The 21,961-nt window shown below is 39.3% G+C and overlaps 2 protein-coding genes and 1 non-coding gene across 5 annotated transcripts; 2 read left to right on the top strand and 1 right to left on the bottom strand.

The window, feature by feature from the left end:
* Positions 1–4,380: 4,380 nt before the first annotated feature.
* TRNAK-CUU lies at positions 4,381–4,453 on the bottom strand. The gene has a single exon. It is a non-coding gene; the product is annotated as a tRNA-Lys (tRNA).
* Positions 4,454–11,983: 7,530 nt separating this feature from the next.
* LOC104430058 (proline-rich protein 4) lies at positions 11,984–14,730 on the top strand. Its single transcript, XM_039316766.1, has 3 exons — positions 11,984–12,269; positions 12,502–13,823; positions 13,858–14,730. The coding sequence occupies exons 1-3, from the start codon at positions 12,125–12,127 to the stop codon at positions 14,530–14,532; spliced, it is 2,142 nt and encodes a 713-aa protein (XP_039172700.1). The 5' UTR covers positions 11,984–12,124; the 3' UTR covers positions 14,533–14,730.
* A 2,861-nt stretch (positions 14,731–17,591) lies between these two features.
* LOC104453406 (transcription factor bHLH121) lies at positions 17,592–21,520 on the top strand. Of its 3 annotated transcripts, none has more exons than XM_010067952.3 (6): positions 17,592–17,852; positions 18,475–18,575; positions 19,977–20,104; positions 20,188–20,658; positions 20,742–20,938; positions 21,074–21,520. In XM_010067952.3, exons 1-5 carry the CDS (start codon positions 17,758–17,760, stop codon positions 20,898–20,900), a joined length of 954 nt encoding a protein of 317 aa, XP_010066254.2. In that variant the 5' UTR covers positions 17,592–17,757; the 3' UTR covers positions 20,901–20,938; positions 21,074–21,520. The 3 variants fall into 3 exon arrangements, with proteins under 3 accessions (XP_010066254.2, XP_010066253.2, XP_039172280.1); XM_010067951.3 differs by having other exon boundaries at positions 21,063–21,520; XM_039316346.1 differs by having other exon boundaries at positions 21,029–21,520.
* Positions 21,521–21,961: the final 441 nt, after the last annotated feature.

Here is a 21,961-nt window from a genome sequence, read left to right as displayed (position 1 = left end):
CTTTTTTCTCTTCACGAGCGAGCCCTTCTTTTTTGTTTTCTCCACTAGCTTGCGCTTCTTCTTTTCATTTTACCCATGCTTGCACCATGAAGGACAAGAAGAAAAATGGGTTGGGCTTATGGGCCAATATGTTACAGTGGGCAAGTAAATGAGCTTAAAGTGAGCTCTTTCGACGTAGAAAGTAAGTTGTTTTTATGCTTTGCGAGGTCTGTCTGCTTGCATCGAAAGTTTTTCAGCGGCAGAGCAAGACGGTGAAGAAAACTATAGCATTCTCTCATTGGAACCCTCACTAAGATCTGGATGAGGGTCACGACACCCTTGCTTCTGCTCGCTAACCATCGTCGAGGCCCCAGCCACTTCACCAATCGGAAATTTGATAGGGAGAAAAAAAGGAAACAAAAGGAAAAAAATCAGAATTTTTTTAACAAATTACAAAAATTACCCAATAAGTGGTTTCCATGTAAGCATTTCCCTCCAATTTTAGCCGGAGGGGTTTACTGAAAATCTACTAGAAATTTATGACTAAATTGATAAATTGAAAAGTTTAGAACTAAATTGATCCCCATAGGATTTTTTTATTTATTTTTTGACAATTTTCCCCTTATTAATCTTCTCCATAAGTAAGGAATTTGACTTCTAATAGCATTATGTTTTTTTTTGGTTGGTGAAGAGTCTACAAAATCCCTTTGCCTGCAATTGATTATTCATGAAAACACGAGTAGTCAAATCACAGAATGGGCATGGTTATGAGAAACTTTATGGATGTTCTTTAAAGGATGTTCTTTAAAAAAAGTTGGGATCGATTGATGAATACTTGCTCGATAGCCGGGTATGTAAGCTGTGGTTTTTTTTCTTTTTTTCTTTTTCATTTGGGATCACACGAAGCTTAAGGAATTATTACGCAAATAGATCTTTTTGGGATAACAATCGCCTACATAGCCGTGCTTTTACATGTTATAAATGGTAAGACTTATTATGTGCTATAATAAAAGATGTTGTGGCTCTAGTCATGGATGGTTGGTGACGGTGGAAAGAAAGACGGTTGTAAGCTTCACGAATCTGAATCCTTGTAGTGGTGACTAATTCTGTCTTCCTCTCATCCAATTTTCCAATGGGCCCAGTGTTTCCAGGCCTCTTCATTTTCTTGTACCACGCCCCAAGTTTCCCTGGGGGAAGGCATCGCGAGAATTTGAGGTGGCTCCTCTCTCGTAAAGGAGTGGCCGGGCCAGTCAATGGGGCCGGAATCTTTATCCAGGCCCGAGTCCCGGCTTGAGAGGGGCGTAAGGGGTCACTCTCTTCAGGGAGGTTCTCTCTCCATTTCCCTCATAAGCAGTCCTGAATTTGAATCCTTGTAGTGGTGACTAATTCTGTCTTCCTCTCATCCAATTCTCCAATGGGCAACATGGGCAACATGACGGCAAATAGTCGTTGCTTTTATTTATGGACTTATAAGGGTATTTTGTCCAAGAGTCCAGATCTGTCTCTGGAGAATTGGGTGGTTGAAGGGATATACCGTGAGCACGATGGATTAAATTGGGCGATGAATGTTGGACTTATACCATTGGCCTATATCATATTTGCCAATGGTCTGTTGCATGCACCGTAAGTGAGAGAGAGTATTGGAGTAATTACTCGAAGCTCGAAGCATATCTAAGTGTGCGTGCTCTAACCTAGCGCCTCTTCCTCGTGCACTGTAAGGTGTATTAAGCATGAAGAAAAACATACATTTTGCATTGTAAAATGTGTGTAAAGTACGAAAGGAAAAAGAACACCAATTATTTGTGATCGGCACAATCCCAAAAGTAACAGCTCTGGAGGCCAAACCTTTTTCTATTCGGGTTAATTCCATTGTACACTTCTTTTAATGTCATGAGATACATAAGCAACAGTTGATAGAATATAAATCAATATGTGACTTTAAATAAGAATTTTGAGGGACCAATTCGAATAAGTCTGGCCTATATTTTCGACATCACCTAATTGGATTCTTTTGCGAGATGAAAATCTCCTTAAACTAAATGTAGGGAAAATTACCAAAAAAAGTCCTAAATCAACTGTAATTGTGTCAATTCAGTCATAAACTTATTTTTCTTTGTCCAAATAAGTCATAAATCTTTTGTAATTGTGCAAGTTTAGTCTTTCCGGCCAAAATTAGCCGACCCGGTGCTAACATGACTACTAGCTAGCGCCAGCAATAATTTTTTTATTTATTATTTTATTACTTTAAAAAAAAAAAAACTTTTCTTCTTTCCTCTTTACCCCCTCCTCCCTCCCCCTCCCCTTTTCCTATCAACTTCTTCCTTTGGCTTTGGCGATCGGCTAGAGGGGAGGGCTAGTCGATCATTGGATTGAGGCAGCCGAGTAAGCTCGCCTCGCTGTCGCTAGGCAAGGGCTCACCTCGTTAGTGGTTGGGCTTACTTTGGTGAGGGGGCCTTGTCGTCGCTAGGCAAGGGCAACCTTGCCCAACCATTGGCGAGGCGGGCCCTCATTGGATTTGATGAGAGGAACCTCACCGTCGATGGATCTGGTGAGGCAAGCCCTTGCTAGATTCGATAGGGACTGGGTGAGCTCACCCTCGGCCAATGGCAAGGCAAGCTCACTCGGTCACCTTAGTCCAGCAACTAGTCAACTCTCCCCTCTAGCTGGTTGTTAGAGCCAAAGGAAGGAGGAGGGAGGATGAGGGAGGGAAAAAAGAGATAAAAAAGTTAATAAAATAATTTGGAAAAATAAAATATTATTAAAAAATTATCGTTGGCGTCGACCGGTGGTCATGTCAATGCCGATCGATCAAATTTTGGACGGAAATATTGAATTGGCACAATTGCAAAAAAAATTATGACTCAATTGGTCAAAAAATTAAGTTTAGTATTGAATTGGCACAATTGTAATATGTTTATGACTTTTTTGGTAATTTTCCCACTAAATGTATTGCTCACACTTGTTCTTACTTACTTTTGGGAACTATTAAGTGTATTATTTTTATACATGCTCCATAAATAGAAATTGCCCCTAGTACAAGTATCACTATTAGTATTAAGATAATTACCATTACAAATCCCAAACCAGTACCTCATAATATAATTACCCAAAATTAATGTTTGTTTCACAAAAAATCCCAAACTAATATCCTTGACCTATATTTACCCTCCACTTATCGACACATGTGGATTTTGCAAGTCGAATTTGTCATTCCCCACATCATTCTCAACAAATTGACACGTATGTATTGTAACAAAATATTGGACAAAATACTAATGGAGGGCAGATTTGTGTCAAGGGTACCACTTTGGGTTTTTTTGCAAGACGAAAATCAATATAGTGTAAATATCAATTTGAGATTCCGTGAGAAATGAAAATTAATTTGGAGTAAATGTATTATGAATTGTGTTTGAGATTTTTTATGGTATTAGCTCTTAGAATTATACACCACAACCTAGCTATAGGTAATTTTTCATTTTTACATGTACTCGAGATTAGCTCATCCTCTTCATCACCTAGTCTTCCAAGGCTGGACGTGAGCGACAAGGATATTAGAAGCCCCTAAAACATTGCCCAGTTCAATCCGTTTCGTTTGAATATGATTAATTTGTGAATCATTTATCTTTTGAGTGCGTTCGCCACTCAAAATTTTTCATGCATGTGTGCCTCAGACATATGATAGGATGCTAATGATAGTGACCATTGTTAAGATAGGGGTGCTTCAAGTGAAGCCTGCTTGGAGGTGATTTCTTGTTTTAACTTTTGACGCTTCTTAAGTTTAAAGGACGCTTACGCTTTGACAGCACAAAACACTCAAAAATACTTTGAAAATACTCAAATATTGACCTGTAGAGATATATATGACTTTGTTTAGAAATTTTATGAAATTTAAAATGAGTTTTTTTTCCTCATTTCTAAATTTTGAAGGGAAATCACAAATGATTTCTAAACTTTGACCGAATCTACAATGTAATCCATGAATTTTTAATTTATTCAATATAATTCTTAAACTTTTGGTACATAATATTCAATATTATTCATGATCTTGAATTAATGGAATGACTACTTTGAAATATTTTCATATAATTTAGGAACTATATCAAATATGTACCAAACATGGATAGCATAAAACAAATTAAAAATTTATAAATCACATTAAATAAATTAAAAGTTCATGGATCGCATAATACAACAGGTCAAAGTTCAAGAATTGTTTGTATTAGTATCCTAATTTTAAAAGGAAAGATACAAGTAGAAGTCCTATATAAATGATACCCCCCAACCCCTAAACCCAATAGGCCCAAGATGAACTCTTTGGTCCTGCTGAGTATGCTAATTGGGCTCAACACGAATGTGTGTATGTGTAGATCAATTTTTTTTGTGTAAAAAAAAGACTAAAAACGCCCACCGTGGGGCTCGAACCCACGACCACAAGGTTAAGAGCCTTGCGCTCTACCGACTGAGCTAGACGGGCTTCAGCTGTCCATATGGATCTTCCTTTTTTGACGATAATATCCATGTGAATTGAACGCATTTATCCCAATCGGTCCTCATGAGATAATGCCCATGCCTGCGACTCAAACCAAGAACCTTCAAAATTATTCGTACAGTGAAATAACCATTTCTACAAGACAAAGAATCGTGGTAGTGAGCATCACCAATGCCGGCTCCAGTAGCCATTTTCCATTCGTCGTCTAATTGCTCAAGATCAATCCTTTGCTCAAGATCAATCCTTTGTACCTTGTCGTCTTCTTCTTCTTCTTCGTCTGTCGTCTCTTCTGCCCCGGAGCTTTCGAATTGGGCGCCTCCATATTATTTTCACCTCTGAATCTGCCAAGGTCTCAGAGATCGAATGGGCTGAAGCATCTTGGAATTTCACTGAGGCCTACATCTTTAAGAATAGGTGCTTCTTCTATTCTGTCTTTTTGTTGGTTTATGGCCAATTAGTGTGAGGTGGGTTTATGCCGATTCTTGAATTGATGGTGATGCAGATGGGAGGAGAAGCATTTGGGAAAACTCTTTCACGAGTGGATTTCCGCCCAGTGCAAATAGTATTTCATATGTAATCTAAAAGCTAATCTTCAAAATAATTTTTTTTTGGAGGAGGGGAGAGGGAAGGATGGGAGAGGATGACTTGTCTTGGGGCCATGGCCCAAGCCACTTAGCTTCGGGGCTAGGCCACCATGACCCCAAGCAAGGGTCACTTGAGGTAGCACGACCTCAGGCGAGGCAATTTGGTTCGCCATCGGTTAGACTTGGGCTTGTTGGCATCATCATACAATCATGCCCAATGAAGTTAGTGAGGGCAAAACTAGAATTTAGATAATTTAGCAAGGGTAAAATTGGAAGGAAAAAAATCCAATTAGTATTCCAAGAAATGCTCAAAGTCAATAGGAAATGCCAGTTTTAGCTCAGAAGTTTTCGAAATTGCATTTGCCAAAATCACTTCAACTTTGACAGGAAGACATTTAGAGGCCCATAGTTCATTGCCCAACTGTGCCGAGTGCATCTTTGTTCGCAGCTGCAGCTCCTCAAGCTCTGGTCATTGGTGTTGTGGCTCTAGTTACAAGCATCAGTGCTTAGACATGTCATCCACAGCTAAGGAAAATCTAGCCCAATCGTCGTTTTCTTTTTAACATATTAATTTAGCCACAAAACAAAATGTGTAAAGTTTACAAAAGAGGGAGTGTGTATATCTTCAATTTGGGCACTTTCTGTTACTTAATCATAATCAGGTTTTTATCGAACGCTTACTTGCCCTTCCTCCAATTTTCTGCAGTCAGAAAGGTATAACGATGTATTGTCAATAATCTATTGGCTGCAACATTACAAATGTATTCAGCAGTGTCGAGTCAACCCCCGAGTGTCGGTCTAGTACTCATGCAATTAATTCAATGTTACTCTCTTTTATTAACACACAAGCATTTATATAATTATACATATATATATCATGTTTTCCACATGAAGACTATAACTTAATATCCGTGAAATGTAGTTGGTTCAAGTCACGTCTATTAAAGTTCTAACCAAGATAGTGTGCACTGAGAAAAGAATTGAATGATTTGTACTCTTATCACGATTTTTTAGAAAAAGTCATTGAAACAAAAGAAGGTACTAAACCAGAAAAGAATTGAATGATTTGTACTCTTATCACGATTTTTTAGAAAAAGTCATTGAAACAAAAGAAGATACTAAACCAGAAAAGAATTGAATGATTTGTACTCTTATCACGATTTTTCAGAAAAAGTTACTGAAAGAAAAGAAGATACTAAACCACTGGGATTTGCCCCAGTAGCCACCCTTCAAATATGGAAGGGGGAGGTGGAAGTTCGAATATCCACCTTCTTTGAGAAAGTTAAAATAAGAATATAATAGGATTGACAAAAAAAAAAAAAAAGAAGAGGATACTACCGGTGAATGTCAAAGTTGAGTGGTTAGATATCCAAAAATCAATACATTCTGAGCTGACTATTTGATTTGAGTGAATTGATATCAGTATAAAGATCGTGAAGAAGATTACTGGGATCAATTGTCTTTAAGGTTGCAAAAATAATTTTCTTTTTTGCATAGTTTTGATCTATGGTTATAAGGTTTAGGTCAAACTACTGATTAACCAATTAAATTTCTAAACATTAACAAATCGAGGTGTGAACACATTCCATTATGAATCAAAGAAAAGGGGGGAGGGGGAAATAAAAGAAAAAAAAAGGGCCGAAAAAAGATAAAGAAGTAGAACTGCCCCTAGAAAAGAAAATTAATATGATAGCTGCATTTGTCTATAACTCACATGTTTATGTCACAATTCGTTCGTACTAAGGTATGCTCCTCAAAGAGCGTTCACTCTCGATCGACCCCTTCTGCCCTCGCAATTTCTTCGCTAACCCTATCCACCTCCTCCTCGCGTTAGGCAGTCATGGCTTTACCCTCTTCCTGATGCAAGGAGAGCGGCTTAGAGATCGGTGGCCTCCCTAGTACTTGGAAAAAATAAATAAAAATTCCTAAACCTATATGTAGTTGTCTCAATGTCAATTCAACCTTAATTCTTTTATTTTAGCCAATTTGATTCTTAATCTTCTGATAAGTTGTCAATTTAGTCATTCCAGGTAATTTATGCTGTAAATGATTGACATGGATGACAGCTGTCTTGTATGGAACGCGTGGATAATTTCTATAATTTTTTTATCATCGATTTTTTTTTAAATTTTCCATTTTTTCCTTCACCTTTTTCTTTCCCGTTGTGCTGATGAGGGCTACTAGCAACTCTCATCCATATATGACGAGTCTTTTTCGCCCTCGCTTGTAGCTGGTGGGACCACAAAGGGCCTGGGCAAGTCCATTGCAGCTAGCAAGGGTCATTGATAACTCTCATCGACACAATTGCAAAAAGGAAAAATAAAAATAAAAAATTCAAGAACACTGACTATGCTACGTAAGACAATTGGTATCACGTCAATAATTTCTGCCAAAATTGGTGACAAAGATTTAATTGACAAATTGTCAAAAAGTTTGAGATTAAATTTGCTAAGTTGAAAGGTTTAAGACTAGATAGGTATAAATACAATAAGTTTATGAATTTTTGGTAGTTTTTCTTGTTTAGCACAGTATGGTGTCACCCTACATAAACTCATTTCTTACTAAAAAAAACTGTTTTCTTTTTTTACTGTAGTGCACTTTTTCTTATTAAAAACACACTGTCTTTTGATAACCAGTAAATCCCTAACTTTTTTTTTTTTTTTCTTTTTTTCTTTTTGGATCTCCATAAATGAAATCTCAATCTCTCGAGAATCCATTGCTCATGTGATCTCAAGATGAATGAGTTATTGGGGAAACCAGTTCTATCTCTCCTTTTCTAGACTGAAGATCTGTGTGTACACATTACAATAAATTTTGATCCCACGCAATCTGAGAAAGGGCTTCGACATGCCCACATATGGTGACATCAACTTATTTAATAATATATATCTCCAAATTTAACATTAAAAATAACAAAAATCAACATCTAACTCAACCACTTTGGTTGCTCCATTTACCACATAGGTTGGACTAATAAAGAGAGCACCCATTCCAACTTCCAACCCTTAATGTCCTGGCTAACATGGAGTTGGCCTTTGTCGCTTCTGGCCCCCATTGCCGTTCTGTCACTGATCCGAAATGTCAAAGCATTGGGAAAAGAACGTATTTAGGAGTTGGATTTTGGTCTGCTAATATATATATTGTCAACCTTAAACGTGACTTTTGGTCTAAAGGATCTTGGTGATGCGTGAGTGCTCTTAATTTCTTGATTGTGGCATCTCCATTTGGTTTCCTTTTCATTAAGTATATAAATGGAAAATATCAAGACAAAATCAACGTATAGAAAGTTATACAAGAGAGCCAAAATAACTTCCACGTCCATGTAATGTCGCATGTCACATCTGAAAAGTTCCATGGATTTGAGCTGCATCTCGCATGACAATAATGTTTCCAAACATATTTAAATCCATGATTTAGGTGATCCCTTTTGATTATCCATCTATTCTATTAATTACGCCAACCCGAAAGCCACCTTGGCCTCATATTTTTCCGAAACAATTCCACTTAAAAACCCATTACATATTTGAAACATCCACTGATCACGTATAATTGTGCGTGGACAACATCGTGATTAGTGATTATTAAGATGATTGGTAAATAATCAATGAATCTCTTGCCTCCTAAATATAATTTCAAAATAATTGTCAGGCGTTCATAATTTTTTTTTATCTTTCGTTTAAGACAAGTAAAAATATATAAATGGAACAAATCCAGACATACTCTTTTATCCTTTATTAGTATTATTTTTTTCTTCACTGTTTCTCTTTGCATGCAACTCGTGCCTTCGTTTTGTGCTTTAACTGAAAAAATAGTTACTTTTCGTATCTATATCATTAAATGAGGGGAAAAAACCAAAAAAAAAAAAAAACCCTAAACTTTACCCATAGTGATAAATTTACCAATTTTTTTTAAACATGAAAAACCCCAAACTTTACTAACGTGACGCATTGACCTCATTTTTTTTTTATGATATAAAAAACCCTGAATTTGTATTTATATGACATATTTATCCTAAACTATAAGGCATTTTCATCTTTTGCCTTTTAATTTTTTTTTCTTTTCTTCTTCTTTTTCTCTCTTCTCTCTGCCGACCAAAGCAAAAGAAGCCAGACTCAAGCTAGGGCTACCCTCCCCGGCATTGGGCGAGAGTCGCCCTCGCTTGGGCTAGTTAGGGCCGCCCTTGGCTAGGTTAGGTGAGGGGTGCCCTCGCTAGCCCAGGTGAGGATAGCCCTCGCCCGATGCTAACAAGGGCCACCCTCGCCAAATCGACTAGGCAAAGGCTGCCCTTGCCAGATCTAGCGAGGGTTGTCCTCGCCTGTGTTGGCGAGGGCAACACCCAGGCGAGGGCTGTCCTCACTTGACGCTAGCAGGGGCCGGCCTTGCTTGAGTCTGGCTTCCCTCTGCCATGGCCGGCGGAGGGAAGAGAGAAGAAGGAAAACATGGGAAACAAAAGGAAAAGAAAAAAAGAAAAGAAAAAGAAAAAGAAGAAGATGAAAATGTCATTGGTGGAGTAAATGTGTTACGGTTAGTAAAGTTTGGGGTTTTTCATGTTACAAAAAAAAAGTTTGAGGTAAATTTGTCACTTTTGATCAATTTTGAGATTTTTTTGTAGCTTTTTCCCTTAAAAGAATGGTAATTATGAGCTAAAGTTTTTCCGATATAGCCATCAAACCAAAATTGACAACAACATGTGCTATTTATGAGATTAGCTAATTGCAAACTCTCCTCACATGGAGAGATTAAATTGCTTAAATGGACGCATTTCTCACAAGTAGCATTCATATGGTAAAATTTGACTAAGTCTCTATTTATTTCGCAAAAAAATGAACTATTCAATTTTTTTTTTAAAATGATTACTTGTATCGCTTAAAATAAATAATAAATAATAAATGTTTTCAATATAAACAGCAATTTATATTTTAACGTTTTTGTAGATGATGAAATAATTCAGTTATATAAATGATTCAAGCAATCATTTTGTAAAAATATTTTTTACGAAACAAATGCACCCTAAATTTGAATAAAGACAGGGGTGCTCTGCCTAATCATTGATTTATCCTCAGTGAAAATACTTTCAGTTCTTCCATAATATTACTAATAATGCTTGAAATCTATGTCCACCACCAACGATATTACTGTGCAAAATTAAATGCAAGAACATTCAACCAGTGTGGGTCCAATGACTACAGTCTGGCCACTCGCGTCACTTTCAGGTCTCTCTTTTTTCCCTTCTTATCGTAAATTAATTGCTCTCTCAATCATGCGGATAGATGCAATAGGCGCAAGATTTCAGCTTGAGGGGTCACTTGCAGGTGCATAAATAAATTATCTTTATCTCATTTCTAAAAATGTTTTTTTCTTTATTTTTTTTATATCCAGAATTCGGCCTACCACACTTTACGGGTGCTCACGATTGCCGCAGGCCTGCTAGGCCCAACATAGACCACCGATTATACCTGGAAGGAGGTTAGCATGATCCCACCACCATGGCCCCCATACCCCCACTTAAGATGTGTTAGAGATTGGAACTCTTTTTCTTGGCATTGAGTTAGTAAAGCACGACCAACATAGCTATCCACCGGTGGGATTTCTAAAAAGGTATTGTTAACGAGTAAAATGAATTGAAATTTTTAAAAAATATTTGATTACACTCGACGGGAGTAAAATGCTGCATCGGCAAACGATCATCTTTCGTTGTTTTGTTGCTTCGGGTTATTTTTTAACAAAATGCTTTAAAAAATTGCATCTGACGAAGTCCACGCGTTTCAAAAGGAAAACTTTTAGTTGTGCGCACGAGTGAATTCACAAGATGGGTTTGACATTTCGACATTGCCAAGCATGACTTTGTTTGTGCTTTCGAGCTGTTTCTGCGGGAACTACACTTCATAAATGCACATGCAATGAAGAAGTTCGTACCCTAACAGTTCTCGGCAAATTGAATGATCAGCTTTCGTCTTATTTCACGGGGTAAAATCAAATAAAAAGAACCTCTCAACAGGCGCTGTCAGATATTTATTATGTACTTGGGTGAAGAAGGACTGCGAAGAGGTGCCTCCAACACACTAGTTGAAGTCGAAGTCCTGAAATTTGAATAAAAAGTATTCATGAGAGGTGGTGAGCAGGCTTGGATCCTACCTCTCCAGCCGCTGAGTTTATGCAAAATCTAACCCAATTTCGACCCGGTGCAAGCATTCTTCAGCTAGACTTTAGGTTAATTAGGGTTAAGGTGGTCAAGTATAACTCAAATAGCGTTGAAGCTCTATAATACGCATCGCACGAGTGAGCTTTTGTGTGAGATGCTTAAATTTATGAATGTAATTTGGCCAGAGTAGATGATTTTCAGAAAAGCAATTTAAGTGACTTAATTGGAAGTAAATAAGAATTGTAATTTGTGCGGCTGATTCTTTCTTTGGTAAGTATTTAGAATGTTTCAAACCCATATAAGCACCAACCTTCCGCTGCATAAACAGTACCATGCAATTGATTTTTCCCTTATATGGGTTCAGCGTTAACTCAATCTTGCATGCACTGATTCGATGGCTGAGCGGTCAGTGAACAAACTATTTTGTTAGGAAAATCAGGCTCAATGAAGCTCCGGGTAGGTATACAATCGGCATTTCATCATGGATATGTCATCAAAATTTGGCTCCGTTTCCACCCAGTCGGCACAACTCAGCAAAAACCAGACAACTGTTAGGGCTTTAAAGATAGATAGAGATAGCAGTTGAGAGCTTTCAATGCAGAGTCTCGATAACGTGGCCTCGCACATGTTTTAGGGTCTTTTTCCTGAGCCTCCTATTATCAACGGCTCATCTTAAAATTGGTCCCTAAACTCCATGTGAGGCCCTTTACTGCAGTGTCGGTGAAGAAGCCATTGATGCTTAGACCCTAGCTCGCGCAAGCATCATTATATAACCACAAGCCTGAGAGTGATATCATATGTAGAGCGCTTGACTCCAAGCGCTAAAAGGAGACTCTCTCTTAAAGCTCGAGAGAGTTCGTTCTCTCTTTTTTATTTTTTGGTGTTCGGGGTTTTCCCGTAACTCATCGGGGGAACCGAGCACGGGTTCCAATGAGAATATTGGGAATACTTTCTCTGTTCTTGCTGTTAGCTGCCACAGTCTGCCATGGAGACGACACGACTGTGGAGGTCGTTGGTGCCATGGAATGTAGCGACTGTGCGCAGAGAAACGTCAAGCTCAGCCAGGCATTTTCTGGTACTCCATTTATTTACCCTTCTTGTTCCCTACTAAGAACAGCTCTTTCGCTTGTCCATGCAATGCATGCAATTAGGCTACAACGCATGCAATTGCTTAAATCTGCATGCATTACACTCACTCCGCTTCTCTAGGGCAATTGTGTCATTGCTCCTATGATAATTTCTGTAGAGATATCGAAGTTCTAAATGATCGAACAATCTGTTTGTGCATGTTTGATCTTTTGTCAAAGGGATTCGAGTGAGCATTGAGTGCAAGACCGCGAAAGGCAAGTTCGAGCACAGAGCAGTTGGGGAGTTGGATGGAGAGGGCAAGTTCCAGGTCTCGCTCCCAGAGGAGATGGTGGAAGGTGGCAAGCTCAAAGAAGAGTGCTATGCACAGCTTCACAGTGCACAAGCCACCCCATGCCCTGCCCATGATGGCCTAGAGTCTTCAAAGATAGTCCTCAAGTCCAAAGCCAATGGCAAGCACACTTTTGGCCTATCTGGCAAGCTCAAGATTGCATCCTCCACTTGTGCTTCAGCCTTCTTTTGGCCCTTCTTCAATTACCCTCCGTTTACAAAGTTGCCTCCAGTAAAGGATTTTGGCCACCCATGGCCCCCATTCCCACCAAAGACCCTCCCTCCTTTCCCACCGAAAGTACTACCTCCATTCCCTCCAATCTACAAGAAGCCCCTCCCTCCGTTCCCACCGAAGGTACTCCCCCCATTCCCTCCAATCTACAAGAAACCCCTCCCTCCATTCCCTCCAATCTATAAGAAGCCCCTCCCTCCGCCGGTGCCGTTCTTCAAGAAGCCTCTCCCTCCGCCAATCCCTGTGTTCAAGAAGCCATTGCCGCCACCAGTGCCAGTGTACAAAAAGCCATTGCCACCTCCAGTGCCGGTGTACGAGAAGCCGCTCCCGCCACCTGTACCAGTGTTCAAGAAGCCGTTGCCTCCCCCATTGCCACCTCCAGTGCCGGTGTACGAGAAGCCGCTCCCGCCACCTGTACCAGTGTTCAAGAAGCCGTTGCCTCCCCCAGTGCCGAAATTCAAGAAACCACTCCCACCACCGATCCCCAAGGTGAAGAAACCATGCCCACCCACAATTCCAAAGTTCAAGAAGCCGCTTCCGCCGCCATTCGAGAAGCCGCTACCACCCCCAGTCCCCGTATTTAAGAAGCCGCTTCCGCCGCCATTCAAGAAGCCGCTCCCACCCCCAGTCCCTGTATTCAAGAAGCCGCTGCCACCCCCAATCCCCGTATTCAAGAAGCCCCTTCCCCCGCCATTCAAGAAGCCGCTACCTCCCCCGATCCCCATATTCAAGAAGCCGCTGCCACCCCCAGTCCCCGTATTCAAGCCGCTTCCCCCGCCATTCAAGAAGCCACTCCCACCCCCAGTCCCTGTATTTAAGAAGCCGCTGCCACCCCCAGTCCCCGTATTCAAGAAGCCCCTTCCCCCGCCATTCAAGAAGCCGCTACCTCCCCCGATCCCCATATTCAAGAAGCCACTACCTCCCCCAGTTCCCGTATATAAGAAGCCGCTCCCACCACCAATTCCCGTTTTCAAGAAGCCACTCCCACCACCAATTCCCGTTTTCAAGAAAGCCGCTTCCGCCGCCTATTCCAATCAAACCGCTACCTCCGATCCCAAAGATCCCTCCTTTCAGTAAGCCTCTCCCACCACCAATTCCCGTTTTCAAGAAGCCACTCCCACCACCAATTCCCGTTTTCAAGAAGCCGCTTCCGCCGCCTATTCCAATCAAACCGCTACCTCCAATCCCAAAGATCCCTCCTTTCACTAAGCCTCTCCCACCACCAATTCCCGTTTTCAAGAAGCCACTCCCACCACCAATTCCCGTTTTCAAGAAGCCGCTTCCGCCGCCTATTCCAATCAAACCGCTACCTCCGATCCCAAAGATCCCTCCTTTCACTAAGCCTCTACCACCACCAATTCCCGTTTTCAAGAAGCCACTCCCACCACCAATCCCTACATTCAAGAAGCCGCTTCCGCCACCTATTCCAATCAAACCGCTACCTCCAATCCCAAAGATCCCTCCTTTCAAGAAGTCTCTCCCACCACCAATTCCTGTTTTCAAGAAGCCGCTTCCGCCACCTATTCCGATCAAACCGCTACCTCCAATCCCGACGATCCCTCCTTTCACTAAGCCTCCATGCCCACCACTTCCTATGCTCCCTCCTTTCCCCACAATCCCACCAAAGTACTTCAAACACCCCAAACTCGGAAAGTTGCCTGTTCTACCTCCATTCCCACCTCATTCTTAGGTTCTTGCAAAAAATTATTTCCTGATATAAGCAGGACGTCCTTTGATTTAGCCAAATACTGAAGGTCTGCTTCAGGATGCGCTTGCTGTAATAATGCCTTCGACTTCGATCAATGAAATACGTGGAGTTAAGAGGAAAAGTGGGATGGCATGGTGGAGTGGAGAAAATAAAATCAGTGGATCACAGTTCTTTTCTTTTTTCTTTTTTCTTTCTTTCTTTTTTTTCACAGTGTTGTATGAGTGAAGTTGAACGTGTGTGGAATCGGATGTTAGAATGAGTGAATTCCGAAGGTGTTTCAGCCAAAAAAATAAATAAATTCTTAAGGTATACAATATGTTAATTTATCAAATACGCTTTCGGCATGAAGTTCCTTTTCTTTGTTTTTCTCTCATTGGAAAATCATAAGACATACGTACTGCTAAATAAATCAGTACTGTGATCTTCTTCGAGTAATATATCCGGATTGGGAGATGATAAAGCGGATCTGCATGAATGGAAAATTGAAGCCAAGAGAGGAGACTACTCTTGGAGCAGATCGATCGTTTTCAAATACGAAACTCTATTCTAAATCTGGGATATGAGCCGATATTATTTTTTGCAAGAGTCAATTTATCAATTACCGAAATTTTCCAGGTCATTTTGGACCTGTTCAGTTGAAGTCTTTTAATGTCAAAGGGCCAGTTTGCCTGAGACAAGGTTATTTTATTGGCCAGAAGGTTGTCTTTTTTTTTTTGGTTAGATCCACCATCTTTCTGCTCCTACAATTTTAGAACCTCCTTTCTGTAAGATAAAAAAATAATAATAAAAAAATTACAATTTATTTATCAATAGAATTTATACTATTATTTAAGAAATTAATGGATTATAAAATTATCTAAGATTACATATGTAACTACCTGTCCTAAAGGTGTCCAATTGTGAGTGCAAAATTTAGAAGGAAAGACAAACTAAAGTGGGATTAATATCACAAAAAATCACTAATTTTTTTATCACAAAAAACCCAAAATCAATTCATGTGTGACAAATTTACCTTTTGTTAATTTTGGTTAAATTTTACTGTCAAATTGTTGAATTTAATAACACGTGATAGTTGACGAGTGTACTTGTTTGATATTTTATGTTCCATTTGTTGCACGTGTACTAATTTGAGATTTCTTGTTGTATTAATTTAATTTAATAGAAGCTAATGAATGGTAAAGTCATCACTATTCAAAAAATTAGTATTAGGTAAATTTATAACAGATGTACCGATTTGAATTTTTTTATGATAAAAGAATTAGTTTTGGATAAATTAACTCACTAAAGTAAAAAATAATAGCGATTTGATTTGCATCGGCGCGAGCACGAAGCATCGGTGAATTCGAGAGGGTGGGAAGAAGGCCAAGGCCGTCTCCACAGTGTTCCCTGCCTCCGCCATCTCTCTCTCTCTCTCTCTCTCTGCATTTTGCACGATTGACCGTGACTTCCACGTCGACAATGCAATGTGAGTAATTTTCCCATTTTTGTCATGAGAAAACACGATTGACCGTGACTTCCATGTCGACAATGCAATGTGAGTAGTTTTCCCATTTTTGTCATGACAAAAAAACTTTGATTTCTCATTTTCTTTTTGTCAAATCCGATCGAGGTTTGATGACGGATACATTAATTGATTCCTTCACGTGTTTTCTCTTTTGTCGTGCTACACTTTTCTTTTGCGCGTTCTTCAATTTAAACCCTTATCTAAGCTCGAACTCAGGAGTTGGTGTCAATTTCGTCATTCGTGCCTCTTTTCTTTCCATGCCAATGTCAAGCTCGAACTCGGCCTTACTTGCATACTTAGGATTGGAACTTAACTCAAGTTTGATCAGGGTTCAAAATTTTGGTTCAAGCTTGATTAAGATAGAAAATCCAAGTATTCAGACTCAACCGGGTATATTTGAATTATATATGAACTCGAGATTGAGCTAAAGTATAATAAACTTGGACATTTTTCATGCATTTATGTGTACGAGGGTGTAATATATGAAAGATTGTCCAAAAAGTTCTAAATTTATTACACTTTTACTAATTTAGTTATGATTTTTTTTTTATATTTTGCTAATTGACTCTATTTAATTAATTTTACTTGGAATTGATGAAATGGATGCTAGTTGTCTTATATAATACGATTGGTGCCGATACATATAATTTTAAATAATATGTTATTATTTTATTTCAATTATTTGTTATTTATTTTCTGTTTATTTTCTTATTTTCTTTTTTTTTCCTTTTTTTTTTTCTCTTTCTTCTTCCTTTGCCGATGATTAGGTGGTTGTGCTTGCCATAGGCAAGGCCTAGCTAGGCAAGGGTCGACTTGACCAAGCGAGGGTCGGCCTTGCAAGATCTAACTTGGCGAGGCCCAGGTGAGGCTAGTTAGTTTGACCATTGCTCGTGGTCAGCCATTGACAAGAGAAATAAGAAAGGAAAAATAAAAAAATAAAAAATGTGATTGAAAATTATCAATATTAGCGTAAACCATCCTACATAGTATTACTATTATTCACATAAGTGATTTCTAATCAAAATTTGTTATATGAATTTAATTGGTAAAAAGTGAAAATATTTAATACTTAATTAATAAAATTGAAAAATTTACAACTAAATTGGTAAAATTTAAGATTTTTGAACAATTTTTCTTATAAATATATGATTTAATAACTCATGTGTCTTTTTTTTCATAAATACTATTGAAAAAATAATGAAAGCTCGATTGGACTCATGAACTTGTCGATCCAAGTATAGTCGAACTTGAACTAAACTCGACTAGATGCTTGTTCAAATGATTCAAACTCGAGTTGGTACAAAACAAGGTGAGTGGATCTCGAGTAATCATCGAGTCGAGACCAAAAGTGGCTTGACCCGTTTTCGCCTTGGTGTAATCGGAGTGGAAACCATTAAAAAAAAAAATGACAAAAGGTAATGATTACAAAGTATGAAACACATGCAGGAAAATTCAATCCTGCGCCCCCCTTGTTTTGTCCGTATTAGACCGGTAAAAACAGAAAACCAACGAAGAGATTCACGAGGTTTTTGTTTTGGGTCCAGGAGAGAGAGACCAATCCAGTTAAGATAAAAGATCCAATTTTTCTTTCTTCTCCTCTCCCACTGTTCTTCTCCATCGTCTCCCTTCGGGATAACGCGAGCTCCGAAAAAGACTCGAACTTTATCGCGATCTCGCCGCCATCTCGTGCCAGCCTGCACCAGATGCATCACCCGCCGAACCCGGATTCTCTCTCGCTGCTTCAATCCGCGCGAACCCCAAATGCACCTCCGGAGCATCCCGTTCCCTCCACTTCCAGGTTCTGGCCTCCGACCCACGACAAATCTTTCAATTCGGTTCTCGACTTGCTTACGTGGGTGAAATTTAGGACCCGGATTTTGTCGATTACGATGATGGTTTAGGAAAAAGAATTCTGGGTTCTTTTCTATATGTGCTTATACGTGGGTGAAGTTAGGACCCAAATTTTGTCGATTACGAGGATAATTTAGGAAAAAGGATTCTGGGTTCTTTTCTATATGTGCTTATTGTTCGGTCTCTCTCTCTCTCTCTCTCTCTCTCTCTGTGGCTATGGTTGAATTGCTTTGCTGAGTATAGCATTCACTTCGAAGGCAGAATGTTGCAATGTCCAGGCACTAGTTTTGGGAACTTTCTATATCGTCTTGTTTCGCTAACGAGTTGTCAATAGGAATTTGACTTAGAGGCTGATTAAGCATAAGCTTTTTTCTTTTTAATAGAAATCACTCTTTTTTCTATTGAACTCTCTGGATTTTGCTAAGACTAGGGGCAAAAGAAAACAAGAAGAAGAAAACAAAAACCAGAAGAAGTAAGCTAAAGGGGACTTCATAATGGAGACATCCTTTTTCACCTGACTAAATAGAGACATTGGTTTTTGATGCAATTTTTTTTTTCTCTGGATGCAGGAGGGATGAAGTTGCTGTGTTGAAAAGTCAGAAGGCAGGCCGTGAGAAATTGAGGAGGGATCGACTGAACGAGCACTTTATCGAGTTGGGAAATACGCTAGGTGATGCTTATGCCTTCTATTAATTGTGAAGGAGTGTTGATATGTGTTTCTTGCTTGTTATGCTCTCACTGCATTGGGTGTATTAGTATAGTGTCTGTAGTTGCTTTATAGTCTTTATACATGGATACATCATTTCTTTTATTATAGTTTGCGATAAGTAAGACGACTTCTTCTCTTTTTTCAACCTTGATTTGTCAAAATTTCATGACGAGACCTGTTGAAGGGCCATTGATCATGATGACTTCTTCCCTGTACCTTTGTAAGAATACCATGATGTTACTCTGTTGATGGATTAGTTTATCACTTGATGTCTCCTTTGCATTTCGGAAGCACTGGCTCTTCGTGCTTTACTTTATTGGCTAACATACTAATAAGAAAATTATTTTTAGGTTGCACATAAATCCTCTTATATTTCGATCTAGGTTGTTGAGGTCTTAAATTCCTATCTAAAATTCCCAAGTTGATAGTTTAATCTTTTGAGATGTTTTTAATCAATCCCTTTGTGTATGTGTTGTAGCAATTTAGCTCTTCTTAGCTGGTTAATCTCTACCTAAACTTAAAGTATGTGCTGCCTTCTGTTTTTTGTCCTCAGTCTCTTGTGAGTCTTTTGTTGGGCTTTGCCATTGGTGCATGCTACCTCACATTCACCATTTACTTGTCAAGGATCTTTATCCAGCCTTTTTCCCTTTGTGTCTTCTCTGTGGAAAGTGCGTGGTTCTCACAAGTTTTTACTGAAAATTATAGAAAATATGCTACATCCTACTTCAGCTTTCTACTCTGCCAATGTTGTTTTTTAAATTGCTCTCTTTCATTTATACAATGAACATAGACAGTTAACTCAGGCACTGACTTATAAAGGAAAAGACAGTCAACTCTAGTTGCATTATTTAAAAGCGTTGTCATTGGTATCTTCATTGTTTTCAAAAAGTTAGACAGTTAAAGCGACGACTTTGCCAATTTATTTAGCAAAGTCTATTTTATCAATGTTTGTAGGATGCTCAAATCACCTTTGGCAATGGTTTCGCCCCATATTTAGTAGATAAGGCATGAAATTAATGTAATTTGAAACTTCCTAAGTTGTATACCTTAAGAAGTTAGAAGCACTGTTTTCTCTTTTGGTACTCAGGCTAGATTTTAAGAAAATTTGTCAACTCTTGAAGTAGAAGTTTGTTAAAATATTCCTGTTCCTACTGCTGACTTGGCACTGAAGCTGTAAATTTTCCTCTGTTCAACAATCTGAATCATGAGCTGAATGCTGATAGTTTAATGAGATTTGCCATAAGCAAATGTCCTTAGCTTTTGATTATCAATCTGTTATACCCTGTGTGCACATTTTTGAAGTGTTAAAAGAAAAACTCTCACTATAATAATATCTTAAGAGAAATCTACTTCCACTTGCAGATCCTGATAGGCCAAAAAATGACAAAGCGACAATTTTATCAGATACTGTACAACTGCTGAAGGATTTAACTGCTCAGGTGAACCAACTCAAAGCTGAATATAGTACGTTCTGTGAAGAATCTCGTGAGGTGATCTTATGCTTAGTCTCTTTTCATTTGAGGTTAAAAATCATAGGGCACCTTGTAATACGTTATTTTCCTTCTTAAAATAGTTGACACAGGAGAAAAATGATCTCAAAGAAGAAAAGGCCTCTCTAAAATCTGACATCGAGAGCCTTAATGCTCAGTATCAGCAGAGAGCTAGAGCCATGTTTCCATGGCCCATTATGGATCACTCAGTGGTTATGGCCCCACCTTCATACCCATATCCAGTGCCCGTAGCTGTGCCTTCTGGTCCCATTCCTGTTCATCCACCTATGCAGCCTTACCCTTTCTATGCAACTCCAAATTCCAGTGTCTTCCCTAACTCCCATTCGACTTTGCTTCCATTTGCAACACCTAACATGCAGTTTGAGCAGTTGTCGGGCCATTATGCACATCCGCTTATGCAGATGGGAAATCAGTCCCTTGTCTCGAGCAATAAAAACGACAAAGGCAAGGAGAGGAAGCATGAAAAGTCTGGTAGTTCAAACGATGTCACAACAGACTTGGAGCTGAAGACACCTGGGTCTGCGACAGAAAATGTCAGTTTTTGCCCTTGTCGAACCTTTTCTATAAAACCTGTCACTATGGAAAGAGAAAAAAACTCTAATCCATTGTTGTGCAGGATTCATCGTCACCACATAGATCATCTATGAAATCTATGAGAAAGGATGATGACACTGCAGAAAGGAGTTCTTCTACTCATAGTTCATCGCCACATAGTGTACAAGATAGCTCTTCCAGTAGCATAGCTGGTGGTTCGAACTCAAGGGCAAACGATTAAGTATTCAGCCGCAGAGAAACCCTTCAAAAGAAAGCAAGGTTAGTGGTCAAGTCTGATGGATGTGCTTTTTCCCAGCTCTCCTTTTCATAGTATGCATAGGTGTTTTAGTTTTTATCTCTTCATATCAGCTTGGACAAATTGATGATGGGAATTGGGTTATAGTCTTCATGCAGTCGTCTCAGCAGAGTTCCTGGAATTTTGCCCATTTGTTGCTGTGGCGGTGTCATTTAACGCCTTCTAATCCAAACAGCGTTAGACACAAACAAGACTCACTACTATTGCTGTTTAGAGGCATGTGCGCAGATGCGATGGCATTCGAGCATCATGTTTTGCAGAAGCTTCTGACCTGCACATTGAGGACGCTGCTACTGAAACGCCAAGTCTTAGTTTGAGCGACAGCCATGAAGTTCTCGCTTTGCCGATTTGAGAAAGGGAACAAAAAGCTTGCAACTTCTTGTTTTTGAGAAAGGGAACAAAAAGCTTGCAACTTGTTGGTAATGGCAAATGTTATGTCTATGCAATCATGCCTTGGCTGGTTTAGCAATGGTTTCGCACCCGCTTGCTTCGATGCCTGGTTCATACAAAAGATGTCTCTCGAAGTCGAGTTCCGTTTTCACTTCCTTCTACTACTATTACCTATATGATTTCAATTTACACTTTTCACGTCACTTCTTGTCTAACATTTACATCAAAAGTCGGACATGATCAAGTATTAGCAAAATCAATTGGTAAGTGCATGCCGAGGTTTGGACAGATCTCGATCTAAAAGAAAGGGATTGGCTGTCGAATTTGAACTGACTTACCGTGGCCTAGACTCAACTTACTGGGCGGTCAATCACATGTCCAGAAACGTGGGATGTTGCAATGTACCTTACCGAGAAACTCTTCAGTTTTTCGGCATCGCAAAGATAATAATACAATGATTGGCTCTACTCTACATATCGTCCAAAGCACAAGTCCACATGGTTGCTCGTTAGTCGTATTAAACATGTTGAACTGAATGGATCAGCATGGCAAGCAGTGTTTTGGAAGGAAATGGACTTAGTTAAAGAAATAGTGAA

The sequence above is a fragment of the Eucalyptus grandis genome, chromosome 7 (assembly GCF_016545825.1).
Source record: "Eucalyptus grandis isolate ANBG69807.140 chromosome 7, ASM1654582v1, whole genome shotgun sequence".
Lineage (NCBI taxonomy): Eukaryota > Viridiplantae > Streptophyta > Magnoliopsida > Myrtales > Myrtaceae > Eucalyptus > Eucalyptus grandis.
This window is presented reverse-complemented; position numbering and strand designations above follow the sequence as displayed.

Coding starts and splice junctions, on each gene's coding strand:
- LOC104453406 (XM_010067952.3), top strand. CDS start 17,758: ATGCATCACCCGCCGAACCCGGATTCTCTCTCGCTGCTTCAATCCGCG. Junction 17,853..18,474: donor CCCGTTCCCTCCACTTCCAG/GTTCTGGCCTCC, acceptor CTCTGGATGCAG/GAGGGATGAAGTTGCTGTGT. Junction 20,659..20,741: donor CTGGGTCTGCGACAGAAAAT/GTCAGTTTTTGC, acceptor ATTGTTGTGCAG/GATTCATCGTCACCACATAG.
- LOC104430058 (XM_039316766.1), top strand. CDS start 12,125: ATGAGAATATTGGGAATACTTTCTCTGTTCTTGCTGTTAGCTGCCACA. Junction 12,270..12,501: donor GCTCAGCCAGGCATTTTCTG/GTACTCCATTTA, acceptor CTTTTGTCAAAG/GGATTCGAGTGAGCATTGAG. Junction 13,824..13,857: donor TTCCCGTTTTCAAGAAGCCA/CTCCCACCACCA, acceptor TCAAGAAAGCCG/CTTCCGCCGCCTATTCCAAT.